General features: G+C 35.1%; 1 protein-coding gene across 1 annotated transcript; it reads right to left on the bottom strand.

Moving 5' to 3' along the window:
* Positions 1–333: 333 nt before the first annotated feature.
* LOC150078708 (myelin expression factor 2-like) lies at positions 334–18,816 on the bottom strand. The gene is made up of 2 exons (XM_090384127.1): positions 18,726–18,816; positions 334–1,541 (listed from the first exon to the last, which is right to left on the bottom strand). The coding sequence occupies exon 2, from the start codon at positions 1,537–1,539 to the stop codon at positions 418–420; it is 1,122 nt and encodes a 373-aa protein (XP_090240253.1). The 5' UTR covers positions 1,540–1,541; positions 18,726–18,816; the 3' UTR covers positions 334–417.
* Positions 18,817–19,506: the final 690 nt, after the last annotated feature.

Raw genomic sequence — 19,506 nt, 5'->3', positions numbered from 1 at the left:
TATTATTCCATAACATGATTGAAATATCCAAAAAACTTACTCTAAGGAATTTGGCTTAAACTAAATATTCACCTGGATTTATATCTTTTATTTAGATGAATAATGAAATGAACTACATATACTGTTACAAATACATTTCAATGAAATAAACAGCATGGTTTTTGTCATTCATATTAAGAACTGTATTCAGTTAAAATAAAAAGATGGTATTTTCAGTGTGCTGCTCCAATAAAGCAGTATTTTTAAACTTTAGGCAAAAGTCTTAAAATAACTGTTAATATTAGGAGCTATCAGTTCTTACAAATAATGACCTACAATTCAATGAATACAGGTTCCATGATTAATTAAAACTCCTGCCACTTCACAAGGAGAATCCATCACTTAGTTGCAGAATAAAGTCCACATGTAATATTTCAGTTACAATCCAGACATGCTGCCACCCATTCCCATGCCCAACATACGTCTATCACCTCCCATTATGCTGCTTACACCCATACCTAATCCTGACTGCATGCCCAAGTTAGATGACCCCAACATACCAAAATTTCTTGCTGTTGCTCCTGATGTCATATTCCCAATACTTGTCCCCATATTGCTGATAGGCAAATTTGAAGAAGTGTTGCCCCCCATCATGTTTAACTGATTTCCTCCAGAATTTATCATTGCTTTTAAGTTCAATGGTTGGCCACCAGTTCCCAAACCTTTTCCAATGCCTTGTAAACCAGCTGGCAATTTTGATGGTACACCATCAGCTTCATCTCCAAACTTGTCCATGCGAACACTCATGGGTCTGTTATGCAATTTCTGACCATTAAACATTGATATAGCCTGAACAGCCTCTAATGGATGATCAAACTCCACTCTGCCATGTCCTTTGCTATTTCCGTCATTATCTGTTTTGAGCTCAATATTTAATACTTTGCCTGCCATTTTAAAAATGTTCTGCAATTCTTTAGTTGAGACTTTATAATCCAAGTTGGCAACAAATATTCTGTTTGTTAAACGGCCTGTTATCCCTAGAGATCTCAAGAAATCTGTACTCAAGCCATATGTATCATACTGGGGAACACTAGTAAAGATATCTCCAGTATATGAATTTGAAGAACGTGCTCCTGACCGTGATACTGGACGCCCAGTTTTATCTCTTTCAATATCATAGTCCTCTTTAACAACTAACTGTCGCCCTTTATATTCATAACGATGCAGCACATCTATTGCTTTCTGAACTGATGTCGAATCTTTTAGTTCCACTGTCCCACACCCTCTAAACTTTCCATTTTCATCTTGAAATAACTGAACATAAGCAACATCTCCTACCTTCTCCCTAAACAAATCTTTGACCTCTGTCCACTTCGATTCATATGGAATGTTTGCAACATACACTCTTCGAGGATGGGGTGTACGATTACCACGCCTGTCATCACCACCTCTTCCCTTTCTTCCATCTCTGCCACTGTCTCTGCTGTTGCTTCCATCTCTGTCAAATGGTGACCTGGACCTTGATCGTCTATCTGGGCTATAATCTCTGTTTGAATCCATAGCTATACAAAAGTAAAATAACATAACTGTTAACAAAATCAATTTTTTAATTTTAATAAAAACTCATCTAGAATCAAAAACTGCTTTGTGATTTTAGAAAAGATAAACTGTACTAGAGAATATCACATCACAATGCTAAAGAAGTCAGGAGACTTCTCTCATATAAATGCCTTTAGTAACAACGCATAAATAATATCACTGTTAATTACCAATAATGATGAACCAAATGGACAATTTTCTGTAAACCAAGAGAAAATTATAATTTATTACCTGCAATCAATATATCCAACTATGAATTCATTTCCTTATCAAAAGTTATAGAATATCCCTCTCACTACAGCAAATTGCATGCATTTAAAATATGCAAAAGTTCTGGCTTATAAAGGTGATCAGCAGTTAGTCTATAAATAATTTTATACATGTAGACTGAATGATGGGCATACGCAAGGCACTAAAGAGTATTTCAGAGCGGAATAATAGATGTCGTATCATAGGCAAAATGTCTGTGTTATTACTAAGGAGTTAAATATTCCCAGGTTGGCAACTAGATATACTGAAGAAATGAAAGTCCAGCTCCGTGGTACAGGAGCCAAGAAACGACATGATACAGGTAAAATACTAACTGAGGAATCGATATGCCTGGTGACATTTGGTTACTGCTACCTCGTTATAACACTCTCATGAAGTTTGGAGTTCCAAATAGCTATACTGTATATTCTAGCACATAAGTCAGTCTACAAAGCACTAAAAAATCGTCTAAAAGTCAAATTGCAGGATGAACTAAATCCTAAGCTTGAATTAAAGGCACATATTTAGTACTAGAAAGACAAATGAATAATGATACACTCACAATTTATTATACTTATATTTTTACACAAACGTACACCATTTCTCACCTTTTAAAACTAACCAAAGAATTTGTTCATTTCTTCATCAGACGAAAACTGTTCTTGGAATTCATTGCGGATAGTTATGTTTTCAGGTTTTCTTTGAGTTCTTGAAATGTAACTTTCAAATAATCAATTTGTAATAGCAAACACAGTGGAAATCTGTTGTACACCAATGGAAACAGTGAAAGAAGTGAAGGTGGAGTTGGCTTTCTGGTACATAAAGATATAAAAAACAACATTTTGGAATTCAAAAGTACATCACCAAGGGTGTCAAGATTTCTAAGAGGGATTACTCAGGATTTCTAAGAGGTATAAGCTAAAGGTTATAATGATTTATGCACCAACATCGAGTCATGATGATGAAGAGGTTGAAGAAATGTACACCGAAATTGAGTGTCTTCTAGATGAACAGAAAACTCACTACACTATCATTATGGAGGACTTTAATGCTAAGGTTGGAAAGAGACAAAACAGCACAAAAAGGGGAACTATAGGAAATTTTGGAATTGGTGAGAGAAACGAAAGAGGTGAAAGATTAGTGGAATTCGCAGAATCTAGAGGAATGTCAGTAATGAACACTTTTTTCAAGAAAAGGATGAACAGAAAGTGGACATGGAAGAGCCCAAATGGATTAACAACTAATGAAATTGACTTCATTCTCACTAACAGAAGATATATTGTGAATGATGTTACTGTCCTGAACAAGGTAAATGTTGGAAGTAATCACAGAATGGTAAGATGCACACTTGATATAAATGTAAGAAAAGAAAGGAAAAAACTGACTCGAGTAAATAATACAAAGGTCTTTGATAATATATATATCCAACTAGAGGCGCCTCCTTAGTCAGGTGGGCAGGAGCAGCAGTGCGTAGGACACACTTCTTGATTAGACCGGGGTTCGAGCCTGTGACCACCAAATAGGGAGGATGCAGAAAGGTCGTGGAATGACCACCGCATATCCCCGGAGCAATATGGCCTTAGTTGCTAATGCTCCTAAAAATAACAAATAACAATACCCAACTAGAAAAAGCAGTATGTACTGGAACTTAAGAACAAGTTTGAGCTTCTGCAGATTGTTCAGGACCAAGGTATCGACGAGGAATATTACAACTTTCTGAAAGTGATAAAGCCCAAGAAACCTATAGGTAAAAAGAAATCCAAAGAAGAAAAAAATCAGTCAAGAAACACTTGTCATGATGAACCAAAGACGACAAATGAAGAGCAAAAAAAACACTGACAGGGAGAAAATTGAGTATACTGAGTTATGCAAAGCCATTAGAAAGAGACTCAGAGAGGACATAAGAAAATTTAACACAAGAAAAGTAGAACAAGCATTAAGGGAAAACAAAGGATTTAAATCAGCAGTAATACAGAAAGACAAATGATACTGAAACTGAAGAATGGCGATGGTGTACTTATGAATAACAGAGAAAGCATAATTCAAACAGCAGAAGACTACTATAAAGAGTTATACAAGGAGCGAGGGAATGATGCCAGCAGTGGGGAAGATGGATCTCAAATTAGTAACACATACAACATACCTGATATTCTTCCTGATGAGGTAGAACATGCATTGAAGAAAATGAAGAATCAGAAATCTCCGGGGGAAGATGAAGTTACTGTAGAGTTGTTAAAATTGGGAGGCAGAGACATGGCACAAAAACTGGCAAGACTCTTCACAAAATGCATTAGAAAAGGTGTGATGTCTAAGGAGTGAAATAATGCAATCATAGTTTTGCTGCATAAGAAAGGAGATAAATCATAAATTGGAAATTATAGACCAATCAGGTTGATATTCCACATTTACAAGTTGTTCACAAGGGTCATTACTAACAGATTAGAAAGAATACTTAATGAGAATCAACCGAAAGAGCAAGCTGGCTTTAGGGCAGGATTCTCAACTATGTATCACCTTTGCGTAATGCACAGCTAATGGAGAAGGCAAATGAATATAAAACACCATTATGCCTGGCATTTGTGGATTATGAAAAGGCATTTGACTCCATACAGCATAAGGCAATGTTTCAGGCACTAGAAAGACAAGGCATAGATACCCCATATATTATGATTTTGAAGAAAATATATGAGAATGCTACCTCCTTTATTAGACTAATAAATAAATAAATAAATAAATAATTAAAGTTAAGTTAATGCAAAGAGAAACATGCAGATGAAACATCTGCATGTTTTATCTGCAAAGTTTCTCTTTGTACTACTAAATTTTCGCCTTTATGGAGTTTAGGTTCTATTATTCCTACTCTATTAGTTTTTATTCTTCTTAGTATCTGCATGTTTCTCTTTGAGTTAACTTAACTTTAATTAATTAATTATTTATTTTTACCATATCCATCACACAGGGGTCACCACACATATACTCGCTAGAGGGATTATTATTTCATAACGACTAGTTGTTACATTATGTCCTGGATACGGTAGATATGCCTTATACTTTACATTTATTCTTATTTTAATTATTAAATTACGTTCTCTGTCGGATCAACGATGTTCAGTATATTATAATATCTTCCTTTTGATTCAAAAATTTTTAACTACCTTTAATTGGTTTAGATTCAAATTACTTAATCTCTGGATTTTTTATATATCTTAGCAGATATTGATCATTACAGAAACAGAGAACTCCTTGTCGTTTTTTGCCTTCAATCTGGGTGGTTGGCCCCAGGTGAAGTCATCTAGATTGCGGGTAGACAACGATAAGTTTTATGTATATATATATTTTTTTTATATCCCTTGCGTTTCTTTAAATCCAGCTTGGTATTGTCTGCTCGAATTACCTTCTATATTATATATACACACACACACACCGATAAGCCAAAACATTATGCCCAGCAAGTTGTTACGCAAATCAAAGCAACTGTAGGTGAACTACGGCGTGTGTGCAGGTCGGGATGCGGTATAAAAAACACCTGATACTCAGCTCCATTAATCGGTGTTACTCTTGTTCTTTGAATGGGAAAGGCAGCGGACTTAAGCAAATTTGACAAAGGCCAAATTGTAATGGCCAGACGACTGGGTCAGAGCATATCCAAAACGGCACAACTGGTGGAATGCTCATGGCCAGCCGTGGTTAGTACCTACCGAAAGTGGTCAGAGGAGGGGAACCCACGAACCGCGGCACCTCCGTAGCCAGGTGGGAAGGAGCAGCAGTGCATAACACACGCTTCTTGATTAGACTGGGGTTCGATCCCGTCACTACCAAATACGGAGGATGCGGAAAGGTCGGGGAATGACCACCGCATATTCCCGGAGCAATATGGCCTTAGTTGCTAATGCTCCTAAAAACCAAATAACTAACTAACTAACCCACGAACTGCTAGCGAGGTGTTGGACGACCACGGCTCATCGATGCTCGAGACGAGTGAACTCTCTCTCCTGGATGGTACATAGCAACAGAAGGGGGACTGTGGCGCAACTTGCCAGTAATTGGAATGCTGGTGACGGGAGTATTGTGTGTTTTCACCAGCGACATCGCCTGCAATGGGCACGCAAGCATCGAAACTGGACCTTGAATGATTGGAAGAAGGTCGTCTGGTTCGATGAATCACGTTTCCTGTTGCACCATGTAGATGGCCAGGTACGTGTGCGCCGTTTACCCGAGGAAGTGATGCCGCCTAGATACACTGTGGGATGAAAACAAGCCGGTGTCATGATTTGGGCGATGTTCTGCTGGGATACCCTCGGTCCAGTCATCCACATGCTAAGCACTCTGACGGTTACCTAAACATCATTATTGACCAGGTACATCCTTTCATGGCAACAGGCAGTGCCGTCTTTCAGCAGGAGAATCTGCTGTGCCGTACCTAATATGATAATGTCATATTAGGTAGGTGGTCGTAATTTTTTGGCTCATTGGTGTATATCCTATGAAATTCGCTTAATAAGCACAGTATACTCTCTGCACACGTAACATTCACAGAATATACCTTTTGCTAATTTTACAACTACAGCACTGGCTACGAATACATAAATATGTTACATATGAAAATCAAGAATGGTACTGCGTGGCCACGTTAGATAAATAAAGCGGGTTCATGAGGTTTATCTAGCATTAACCACAGTTTTATTATTATTCTTAAGTTATACGTATATAGTAATAGTAATCATGGCATGTGATGCAAGAAAGCAAGTGTATGAGCTTATGTAGCATCAGCCAAAAAAAAAAAAAAAATCCATCTAGCTATCATTGTTATCAGTAAAATAAATATCTTAATAAAAAAGGAATTGTGTGGCCACCAGCTAAATTTCATAGCCATTTTTGCAGTCACCAGAAAAATACTCTTGAGAACCACTGTTCTAATACCTTTCCTGTTTGGGGTTTTCATAAAAAAAATTAATAAAATAAACACATCAAAAAGCAAAGTTGTTCTGGGTGAGTAGAAAAACAGAAGAGTTATTAAAATATATTTGAAAACGATAAATAAATAAAATAAAAGCTAACAATTACAAAGCAGTAGGAGTAACCAATAGGAATTGTGGAATTAATTTAACTAAACAAAATAACAATCTTTAAATAATGGCAAAATTAAATTATGAAGTTTTAAGTGATGGTGCAAGTACATGACAAAAAGGAGTTGATTAAAACAAAGATCTCAAACTGTTAACTGACTGTCATTCTTTCAGGGAAAGGGTCAATTTGTTCAAAACATTGTACTGTATATGGAAAATAGAAAATTAATTAGTCAACCAAACACAAAAAGAGTCAAAGGAAGTTAAATTAGCATCAGAACCATCAGATGTTGTTATAGGTTGCTATACAACCTGAATGAACCTGGTAGGGTACCCTATTGTAACAGTAGCTTCCGAATGAATCTACTGTTATAATCTGGATGGAGAATATGCATGCAATGTCTGAAATCCTGCAATCTAAGGGTCTGGTGATTGCCAGTTTTTGGAGAATAAATGTAACCAGCATTTAATGTCCAAAATTCAAGCAGATAAAGGGAGAAAGCATTAGCAGAGCAGCCGCCTACCTCTTGATTTTTATGTTATTAATTTATTTTTATTAAGTATATTATTTTATTCTTAATATTCTTTCATCCCTTGGGCTATTGGTAAAAATTGGCAAATGAGAAACTAGCACAATGAAATTATTGAAGGGATCACTTAAAAAATTGCTTTGGTAATACCTTTAAAAAAATAAAATAACAAAGAGAGAAAAGGAAACAGAAAAAATCTTTGTTTCTATTCTTGTATGAATATAGGAATAAAAGCAAAAGCTTTTAAAGTTTTTTCTTCCACTTGTGATCGACAGGGAACACTTTTCTGCTGCTTTGGTATGCACAGAAGCATGTTCCGATGGTAACATAACACCTTCAATTGCCCTACATCAATGCAAAAAAAACCCCCACAATCACTCTAGAGAAGAAAACACATTAATATAATATTTTAATTTGACATTACTGGTGCATTTTATTTAGAATGTGAGTCCGAACCACAACTTTTGGGTATAATACGGGTGTCAAACAATTTATCCTGAAAGCATGAAATATGAGACAAGTCAGTTTTCTGAACATACATATAGAGTACTCTGCACTGTATCATTGGTTGATTGTGCTCTTGAATGTAAGTGGAAAAAATCAGGAACATAATTCCACACCTGTGTTTCAGTAACTAATATTTTAATTTACTGATTAATTTGGTAAGTAAAATAGCTATATAATACATAATTAAAAAGTTAAGTTACAAACACAGCTGTAATAAACACATGGGCAAAAATTTTGTTCTGTGGGTTTATTTTCAGTGTAATGCAAATGATATAACCCATGGAGGATGTCTTCCCTAATTTGAGAGAACATTAAAGATTTTTACTAACATAATGATTAATAAAAAACTAATAACAATAAAGACTTATTTAAAAAATAAATAAATAAAGGTAACAAATAGCAACTAACTGCATATATGAAGTTCAGCATCAGAAACAAAAACTCCTGTCAACAAATTAGTAAAGGCCACATTCCCTGTCGGCAACAATCAGTAAGAGACAAATATTGAGATAAGTCATGAACATCAGAAGTTGATAAATGACAAAATTTACGGCATCACAATACTCACGGTAAACATTAACCGTAAGTGTTGATATACACCAAAGTTATCACTTTGTTCACATGTAACACACATAAAAAAAAGCTAGCTTATTATGGAGCCTTGCAAAAGCCGATAGCTGACATTTAAAAATAGGTTTTTTAAAATTTTTCTTAATAAATAAATTTACATTTTGACTCAGAATGGCTGAGGCAAGAAGAGTATGTCATTCAACCTGTTTTACTGCACTTTTCATGGTAGCATACAGGCTTGATCGTGCAATTTGTGTGCATATACTATCACAAGGACTGCATCGGGCATAGCAGTGCCATTAATGCAGTTGTGTCATCCAGGTGGCTGTATATCTAATCCAATAAACATTAAAATTGAAAGTAATGTACTTACATACTCGGCAAAGACAAATATGATAAATTATAAACTCGACAATTTTTCTATCATGAGAAAGTAAGACTATATTGTGTTTACCTATGGCAAGTTAAAAGCCTGGTGACCACCAAACATAGAAGCACACATACAAAGCTGTGAATGGAGTTTTTGGAAGTTTTAAATTAAATATTATTCAAGGCAGTTATACTAGTGTCAGCATGAATTTGTTAAGCAGTGATCTTGTCTGACTAATCTGATTCGATACTATGAGAGAGTAATGAAGGAACTGTATGCAAAAAATAATTTTAACACCATATACTAAGATTTTAGAAAAACTTTTGATACTGTTGCACATAGACTGCACTACAAATTGCAACAGAGTAGCACTAAAGGCAAGTTAATGCTATAGATAAAAAGGGATGGTTGAGTGGGAGAAAAAGGCAGGGAGTGGTTATCAATGGACACTGCTTTTCTTGAACTAATGTTATTAGTAGAGTCTCCTAGGATTCAGTGCTAGCGCACTGTTGTTCTCTATATTCATTAATGATACTAATGAAGGTATATCAGGCTTAACGTCTAGGTTTTCAGGTGATACAAAGGTTGGCAGGGTAGTTAAAAACAGTAATTAGGGAGAGCTACTGCAACAAGATCTAGGAAAATTGGGTCAATAGGCTGAGAAACGGCAGTTGAAGTATAACATTTAGTCCTCAGAGATGGGGATGATTTAAAATAAGTTTTTATACAACCTGTCACTGATCCTGTGAAGTTTCTCCAAAAATATCCCAAGGTCTGGAGAACCATATATGAGAACTGTTCCTAATGCTCATCACGTTGATTAAAAAATTCACAGAACCTACCATTGTTTGTGTTTCTTACATAACGGTCTCCAGAAATGTTTGTTGCCTGGTAACTTAAGACAAACAAGAAAGGTAACTGGCAGTTAGATTCTACCTGTTTCAAATTTAAATGTGGTTGCATGACTATTTTTAATAAACTCAAGATGAGTTAAGAGTATGGTTCCTGTGTTGCCAGATTGAAAAGACATCACTGAAACCATATACAGACTTTAGGAGGCTTAATACAGTTGTCCAGGATGTGATCATTCAGATTACCCACAAACACTTAAGCTAGCAGAAGAGACAGGGATTAACCAAACTGACATCGCTAGTTTGTTGATATAATGCTCCATTAAAAGTGAAATGTGGATAGCCATCTATGAGCTGAGATTAAGGATGTCTTCATAAGAAAGTTGATTTGGACAGCTGACGTGGATGAATTGTTAAAATATTATGGAGCAATCACAGTTTCCTGAGCAATAAAGATGACAACATGTCCACAAACTACCTGGCTAGTTTGCAGGATAGAATTTTCTGTAAATGATGAAAAAGACAGGCACCGCCTTCTTATGTATTTTAATAATTTGCCAAAAAGAATGGGAATCTCTGAATTGGTACAATTTGAAATCTTGGGAAGACCTTGAGAAAACTTATTGGCTTGGAGAAGGACATTCAGTTTATCTTTGTTATGTTCCTTAATGTGTGGCTGGATCTTTATTGATCGTGATGTATGAATCATCTTTTGCAAGGAGTTGGATGATCTTAGCAATATAATCTGAACAGCTTATGATAACTGTGGATCTATTGTCAGGTTTAGTGACACAGAGTCACCTCTCTTCAAGGATAAAACACCTTTCAGTTCATTTGAGATTAGGTTGTCACATATCAACTTGTAGTTTCTGTAGCTGAATTGGGAAAGAGCTGCCCCAATTCAATCCTGGTATATCCTTTTGTTGGGGTTTCCTAATTTTCCAAACACCAGCCTTAATGTGGGAGATAAAATCAGTAAGGAAGAATTTATGAGGCAAAGGGATGAAATGGACACTCTTTATTAAAACATCTTCTACTGCTGGAAACTGAGGAAGGTCTAACAGGAACCTTTATTGACCTGAAATGTGTAAAATCTCCAATTTGGGTTTTAACTTGTTGGTTTACATTGCCTCAGTGCAATTCAGAAGAGCAAAATGAATCTGCTGGAACTTAGCTAGAGTCATCCAGGGAAAGTTACACAAAGAGATCCTGTGATACCTATAAGATTATCTGTTATATCTTACAGATATCTGTAAGCTAAGTTCACAAAGAGTTGCTCTTACCAAGAATGACTTAAGTTCGGCAAATTGCAATGTCTGGAGACTAGGCACCTGCGAGGTGATCTGATTGAGGTGTATAAGGCCTTGAAAGGCTTGAGCAAGTTCAATGCTGATGGGATTCTTCCTCTTACTCAGATTGCACACCCAAGGGAGCATAAATTCAAGTTGAGGAAAGACAGTTGTAGAATATTGATGGTATATCAGGCTTAATGTCCAAGTTTGCAGACGATACGAAGGTTGGCAGGGTTGTTAATGACACTAATGACAGTACACTGCTGCAACGGGATCTAGAAAAGTTAGCAGATGGGCTGAGAGGTGGCAAATGAAGTTTAACATTGACAAATGTAAAGTACTACATATGGGAAGTAGTAATCCCAGAGTAACGTATCAACTCTGTGGTGCCACACTGACAGTGGTAGAGAATGAAAAGGACCTGGGGGTAATTGTGCAGGCAGATATGAAGTTTTCTGATCAGTGCAGATGGTCTGCAAGAGTAGCTCATGGTGTCTTGTCAATGATATACAGGAATTTTTCTAGCAGGGATAAGGAGATGATTATCCCCTTGTATAAGGTAATGATCAGGCCACACCTTGAGTAATGTATACAGGTCTGGAGGCCTCATTTTAAGAAGGATGTAGAGCTGTTGGAACGAGTACAGAGAAGGGCAGATAAGTGAATGGAACAAAGGGTTGCTCTTATGAAGAAAGGCTTAAATTTTGCAAATTACAGTGTCTGGAGACTAGGCACCTGCGAGGTGATCTGATTGAGGTGTATAAAGCCTTGAATGGTTTGAGCATGCTCAATGTGGATAGGATTCTTCCTCTTGCTCAGAATAATTGCCTGAGAGGGCATAAATTCAAATTGAGAAAAGACGGTTGTAGGATAGATGTGCGGAAGTTTGCCATTAGCGAGCAGGTGGTTGATTGCTGGAATAAACTTCCATCTATTGTTGTAGAAGTTGATAGCTTAAATAGATTCAAGGCAGAACTTGACAAACATTTAGAGCGAGTGGATAGGTGAAATAAGGGTTTTTTTTTTTTTTTTTTGGCTGATGCTATATAAGCTTGCTTTCTTGCATCATGTGCCTTTGCTAATGCTAATGCTAGAATAGAGTGTAGAAATTTGCTTTTAGCCAACCATCTGTTGGTTGGCTAAAACAGTTGATTGCTGGAACAAACTTCCATCAGTCGGTTTAAATAAATTCAAGTAAGAACTGGACAAACTTTTAGAGCAAATGGATGGACTTAAGTTCTGCAAATGGGAAGGTGTTTTTTTTTTTTTTTGGTGATGCTGTATAAGCTTGCTTTCTTGTATCATATGCCTCTACTAATACCTGCAGCACAGTACTCCTTTTGTGATCTGAGATATTTATGCAAGCCCTTAATAACTCAATCCTTGGCAATGCCATAATTCTGGAGGCCAAAAACTTGGTGGGATCATTTACACAGAGGTTATTGCTTGTAACTGTTTAAATCACTTTCAGATCTTTGTTTTGGTAACCTACTCTTTGGCTTGTACCTTTTAAGTTAAAAAGTACAAGCCCAAAAGTAGGTTACCAAAGTTAACTTTACTTCATAATTTTATCTGACCTTGTGTTTCAATGTTGTCATCCAGATGACAACATCGAAAGTCTTACGTTTGGGTTCTTGGCTTTTTAACACCCTGTTGTAGTCCTTTTTATGTAGTTTCTTTTATAGACGACAACCGGCGGAAAAGCAGTGCACTTCTTCCTCAGGGAATGTTCTTATTTAATTTAAATTCGTTAATCCTTCAATTTTACTTTTTATGAATTTGAAGCCCTAATCACGGATCTTAGAGGTGAGTACTGAAATAAGCTTTTGCTGGAAATTTGATGGGTAAATCAACAGTACCTCAAGCCCTAGCTGTATAATTATATAACTGTAAAACCTCGATTTAACGGACTATATGGGGCAAGGCCTGTCCACTGAACTCAAAAGAAATGCATATAGTTACTAGAATGTATGATGGCATTATGAAAAAAAAAAAAAAAAAAAGATGCAAAGTTTCGAACTACAGCACCTGATGGAAACTACAGTACAGTAGTGTAATTGGGAAAACACTACACTTCTCATTGACAATACTGAATAAATTATGGCACTGTAAGCTAAGTTCACACAAGAGTAAGATTTCTCATCTTGAGCACAAGTTTCACTGTAATCTGGACCCTTTCCCAGAGTATATGAATTTGGCCTTGTTACACAAATTAGACACAATATTTCAACAAATTACTTCAATGATCAATAAGATAGAACAAAAATTTTTTGTATAGTATTAATTAATTTAATAAATGAAAGCAAGACCAGCCATCTCATTAACTGCAAGTAAAATTTCCTTTATTGTGAAAATATTTTAACTAATAGCAAATATGAGAAAAAGAAAGAGGCAGTTACATCACTGAGTCCTGTGTACAAGTGAAATGCGTAGTTCAGAAATGCTGGCCATGAAATCGAGGGTTTACTATGCTTTTGTTATCGTTAGCTTATCCACAAATCCAGCTTTAAGGATAAAAAAGTTACATTTTATCATTTTTAAATATATTTATTTTAATAACTCTCATTTATTTTTTGCCAATAGTAACTTTGCTTTTTTATTATTATTTTAAGTGTAGATAAATATTTGAGATTTGTTTTGGTTAATTATGTTTGTTTTAGTTCCTTTTGTGCAAAGACCTTATCTCAAAAATTTAACTTGGTTTTGGTTAAACAATGTTAATTCAGGGACAAATTTATTGATTGGTGGATATATATATCAAATATATTAACAGTAGATGATTATAGTAGGTGTTATTATTATCAGGTTTATTAATCAACTTCTTATTCAGTCCTAAGTATGAAGGAAAAAAAAATTTAAACACCTTTTAATGGCATTATTAATGTTATTTTTGTTTAATTAATTTATTTATTTTGACTTAAGTTTCATTTCAATTTATTCGATTTTTAATAATTTCACCATCATCATTATTGCTGAATTAAAGATTTGTACAGTTTTTCTGTCATCCTTTGTCCTCTCTCCTTAGCACAAGTTGCTTTTCTGTTGGTTAACTCCAATGATTTTTCCCTCCAAAAGGAATATGCTCTATATTTGTCAGCAAAGTTTTTCACTTTAAGTTTCATATCAGAAGTCCCTCCAAAGTCTCAACATTACAGTTTCCACTCTTGTTCCCCTGGTTCTAACAAAGCAACTGTGAATTATGGTAACAATATAAAGGCAGGTTGCACCCCTAAAGATGGAAATATGTAACTATTTCCAAAACCATCGGTGATAAATTAAATTCTTTGCTTTTCAACAATATAGTGTAATCTGCACTCTTTACTATTAATGCTATGGTCTGGATTAGGTCAATAGGTCACAGGGACAGCTTTCATTGCTCCGTGCACCAAGCCACAAAAGCTGCTCTCACACCTCACAACTTGGCAATGCTCCATGTCACAAAGCAAGGATTGTGAACATGAGATTTGAAGAAAAATTACATTAGAGCACTGTAGTGCCAGCACAGAACTCTCAACCCAACTAAACTGAAATCTTTAGGAACTGAAATGTTCCTCCTAAATTAGGGCAAGAACATGCATTTTTTGGCTCCATGATAAGGATTCTACAAATGTTTTAAAGAAGTGGAGCTATCACTAGCAATTAGTAGAAAATCTGCTATTAAATGAATCATATTTTATTTGATTCATTTATATGTTCTAAATGTATTTTAAACACTCACCCCTTTCAATTATATAATATTAGCTTCCAGGACCTTTTATTTTATATTATTTTAGGCATTGGGGATACTGTATTTTTTTTTTTTTTTTTTTTGTAAGATAGAGATTTTTTTCTCCATTATAAGGAAATAAATGCGTCTATCTAAACAGAAGGATGCAGTTCAGCTGCAACAGGCGTAAAGAAGAACAAGATTAGTCAGAGCACAAAATGTTGCTCTTACCAAGAAAGACTGGAGTTCTGTAAACTGCAAGGTCTGGAAACTAGGCATTGACATTTCAAAGATGCTCCACCATTTGCTAGGCAAGCAACAGCATCTATGTTTCTTGTAGTCAAGTCCCACTCTCTCACATGTTATCTGTGTAACACTAGTGAGACTATCTCATCTTGCCCCTGAGCTTTGGTTTCACTAGCTTAGCAGAAAAGAACAGGAAATCTGAAATTGTGGCATCTGACAGATACTAGATGCAACATCTAAATTATTTGTATAGTCCCTTGATAAAGTATTTATATGGTCCCTTTCCATAAATGTATTTTCTTGTGTAGCTCAATGAATCTGTAAAAATGTTGATTCTTTGATTACAGAATGCAACTATACTTGTATTCTGTAATCAATTCTTTGAACAAGAGTAATATATGAAACTAGAGGCAAAGCACGAACTGCATGTTAACCTGTTTTTATAACAAACCAGATTACCTTTTTGAAAGAAGTAGTTTCACTATTAAATACCGACTGGAATCAAACAGCAACTGAAGATGAAACATTATGATACCCAACTGCTAGTCAAATATTTAAAGCTTTCCAGATAACTAAAGATCAGCCAAATTGCAAGACTTTACATGTTTAATGAAAATAATATTGCAGAAGCAAAAAAATAAAATAAAAGAACAACATCTTTCAAATAGCAGATCACTGATAATTACAAGAAAGCCTTGTACATAGCCACTTATCTATTATACATGCACTTTGGCCTGTGACAGCTCACATATGCTGCTAAATCCAGTTTTTGCCATGTATTTATGGAGAATTTCTCAAAATTTTTTATAAATTTCATTGGAACCTTAATATTACTTTTAATTATTTAAATATTTTCGATAATAATTTTAAAAAGCTAAAAATATCTTTAGATGTGTTAATACACTTCTTACTATTATCAATGAAATTAATATAAATTTTCTAATAAAGAAGTGTCACTAGATTGCTGGTATGTTTTTCTATGTTTTTAAAGCTAATCATAGTTGGTTTGAGTGCTTTAAATGCAATTTGCAAATTATAAAGAAAAAGAAAAGCAAATAAAAGTGAAAATGAGTTTTTTCTTTGTCTTTGAAACACATTTTTGATGCAATACATCACATTCAAATACTAGATACAGGGGTTGATTTCCCTCATTGTTTGTTGCAGTTCTAGAATGTAATTTAAAACTGTATAAGCATGTATATATTATATGTATTAAGATATGCAAATTACAGTAATTTTCACCCAGCTTCCTTCTTATAAGTAAATAAAGGTATTTAGAATCAATTATAACACTGATTTTGGATAATCCAAAAAAACTATACTAACTAAAATATTCATGGTCCCAATTGTTTCAGATTACAGGAATTTTACCATATTGAAGCAACAACTCGAAATATCACCCCAGGGACTCACATCTGGTGAATATGGGCTTAGCACACCCAGGGTCCTGAGCTGGATATCATCATTCTCTTTCTTGGTGATTCCCTTCTACTTTTGAGTCTCCCCCCCCAGCTCTCAGGGTAACTTGGGAATTTTTTTTTTTTTTTTTTTTTTTGGCTGGTGCAGCATAAGCCTCAGACTTCCTTCCACCATGTAGCTAATAATAATAATAAAACCTGTTTCATCAACATTCACGGACAGGCCAAAGAAAAAATTTAGAAGAAAAATTTGCTTTTCAATGTCACTGATTCTGGTGAACTGTCCATTTTCCACTTGAGTAGAAACTTATTAGTAATATAATCACTTTGGCAAAACAGTTCTTACAATCAATGAAAATGATTGTTTTTTTTGGATGAAACGCTCACCTCTTAGAAAATGTGAACTTTTCATTCAAGGATTAATTGAACAAGAAATTATATGTCCTTGGCACTGGTTACAGGTTTTAGTTCTGCTATGCTTCAACCAGAAGTTTGTGTCTGTAAAGCAATTACTGAAAAATGAAATTGGGAAAGGTATCAAAGTAAAGGAACAGGATTATATTTCAATGCAGGTATTGAAATAACATGATAAAAAGCTTCTCCGGGTCCTATTTTTCTACTTTGCAGTCTTGTGAAAACTTTGCCTTCCCCCACCAACATGGGAAACTTGTAGGCTAATATCATTTTTAATTGAAAAATATCAAGAAGGAAAATCATATTCATTCAAAAACTCTTAAGAACCACTGTGATTTCAGAACTCACTGGCTCATCAGAGAGTAGGTGGCCAAAATTAGCCTGGTTATACCTAAGGTTTTACATTTATGCACCCTAGTTCTTATCTGCACAACTTGCAACATCCATCTTTGTTTTACAGATCATTTCAGGACCTTATACATTTTGATATATCTTTATTGCATGGATGTATGATGTAATATCCATTACAGCAACAACGCTAGGGGTTTAACATAAAAAGGAACCAAAACAGGAAAAAACAAGTTGTTAACATGGGAAATGAGAAAAGCTTATTTTTATTTTTTTTTTTACACAATGGCAACATATTGATCAAGGAAAAACAATGACAGTCACTCAGCTGAAGACTAGAGCTGCTCCCTGATAATGTCTTCTATAGGATTTGTTCTCAATGAATTTCTTGTAGTCAACATCCATCTCCTGTACGTTTTGGAGCATCTTAATGGGCAGGAATCTGTTGCCTTTCCTGAGCCTCAATCCACAGATTGAGGCTCAGGAAAGGATATCGATATCAATCCACATACTGCAGAGAAGGGAGTGCTCTTAAGGGTTTTGGGGGAGGGGGGAATCTCCAATTACACATCTGCAAAAAACTTGGCATATTAATTTTGCCTGCTATCATTTTAACTGATACAAGTAAGTGGAGGTGAAGATCCATTCTGAGAATTTTCTGTAGTTTAGAAGTTTGGCAATATCTGAATTTTTTTAAAACTACTAATATATTTGACTATTACACAAAATTGAGGCATTAAAATCCTTAAATGAATGCAGAAACAATCTACACTTCTGATACGTTCTCGTTTTTGTTTTATGGTTTTTTTCTTGCTCGATCCAATGTGTACCTTTAACTGTAACGTGGTTCAATGTGGACTTTTAACATTTTGTTTGTTTGGCGCTGTATTGAATTAAAGGATAATTTATATATCATATTTATAAATAATGAGAAAAATGTTTTCTCATTAACAATTGAAAAAAAATATATTTTAAAATCAATATTTAAACTTCTTCCCCTATTTGACGTTTCGAAGCGAATAAAGGGCTTTTGAGGGATAGGATATACCACTGTTCTTCGGTAAAATGCGAGTGTTCATTTCATAGGTATAACAAAGGCACTTGGTAAGATCAATGCCCCTTGCTCTTGATCGTCTCAGCAGAGAAAAAAAGGGATCATGTCAAGAGCGTTCCGCCCTTAGGTAGAGCTTTCAAACTAGAGTAAAGGAGACTGACGCACGCCGAGCTTGTCGGCGACTAGGTTTTCTAAATAGTACGTCATTAAAATAAATTTATTGAACATGAACAGTAACACCATTTTGCGATGTGTAGTGTACATCATATTAATTGAGTACTCAAGCTCGCCTGTAAACCTGAATGATTTTTCAAAAGTACAACAGCACGAGCATTGCCATAATGGCGGCTTTCACGTTGTTTCACTGAACATGTATGATATGGTATACACAGCAGAGTAGCTGTCATTATTAACTATTGACAATATTCGCTATAATATATGAAATCATTACGTTAATGCATTTATAAAGAAATACCGAGAGATAATTTAATTAAAAGTAGACGTGACTATAAGAAATAACACCAACCTATTAACGTGCAATCTTGTCTTGCCCTCTAGCGGAACAATTCTAAAATTGGCGCGTAGCTTTAAGAACATCATGGCACTATTGATTTATGAATACGATTTTTATTGATTTTTTGATATGATTAATACACTTTTGCCTGTCGTATTTTTATAGTAAAATATATCGTCTCATTAAATTAGAGAAATTTGGGCAATAAAAAAGAAAACTTAACTCCTGTCGAGCAAATGAAAGTACTAGTAGTATTTTTTGTAACAAAAAAGTATTTGTAGTATATTACAGCAATTCTGAAATGTAGTAGGTTTGGCATTCAACGAAGGTTTTACGCCAAACTTTCGTTTATGCAATAACATCTTTACAGTGTTACTATAACTAATGTACAGTATACTGGCACACATTTCTGTATTGCTAAGAAAGGATAAACAAATTTTCGTATAATTATGAAGTCAGTGGCACATATCACAATCGAGGTGGGCCCGTGGAAGGAAAATGAGTTCCATCAGGACTTATCACAGAAAAAGAAACATTTCCAAGACTTTTTCAAAAAGTAAACCCCGCCAAAGTTGATGACTTCGTTGTTTTGGTGGCCCTATTTTTCTTGTCGGATGAAGTTTTCAACCAGACTGCCATGAACGCAGTGTATTATAGAAACGGGTGATACCTGCGATTTATTTACAAATATGTTACTGTTTAGAAAATCTATGTTAGGTTTTGAGGTCAGACAGAAAGGTGCACAAACGATTACAGTTTTGTACTGCAGTAGAAAATTATTACCGGTGCGCTG

The sequence above is a fragment of the Mastigoproctus giganteus genome, chromosome 10 (genome assembly GCF_048544385.1).
Source record: "Mastigoproctus giganteus isolate SK-2022 chromosome 10, ASM4854438v1, whole genome shotgun sequence".
In the NCBI taxonomy this organism is placed as follows: Eukaryota; Metazoa; Arthropoda; class Arachnida; order Uropygi; family Thelyphonidae; genus Mastigoproctus; species Mastigoproctus giganteus.
Note: the sequence above shows the minus strand (reverse complement) of the source record. Positions and strands in the feature narration are given on the sequence as shown.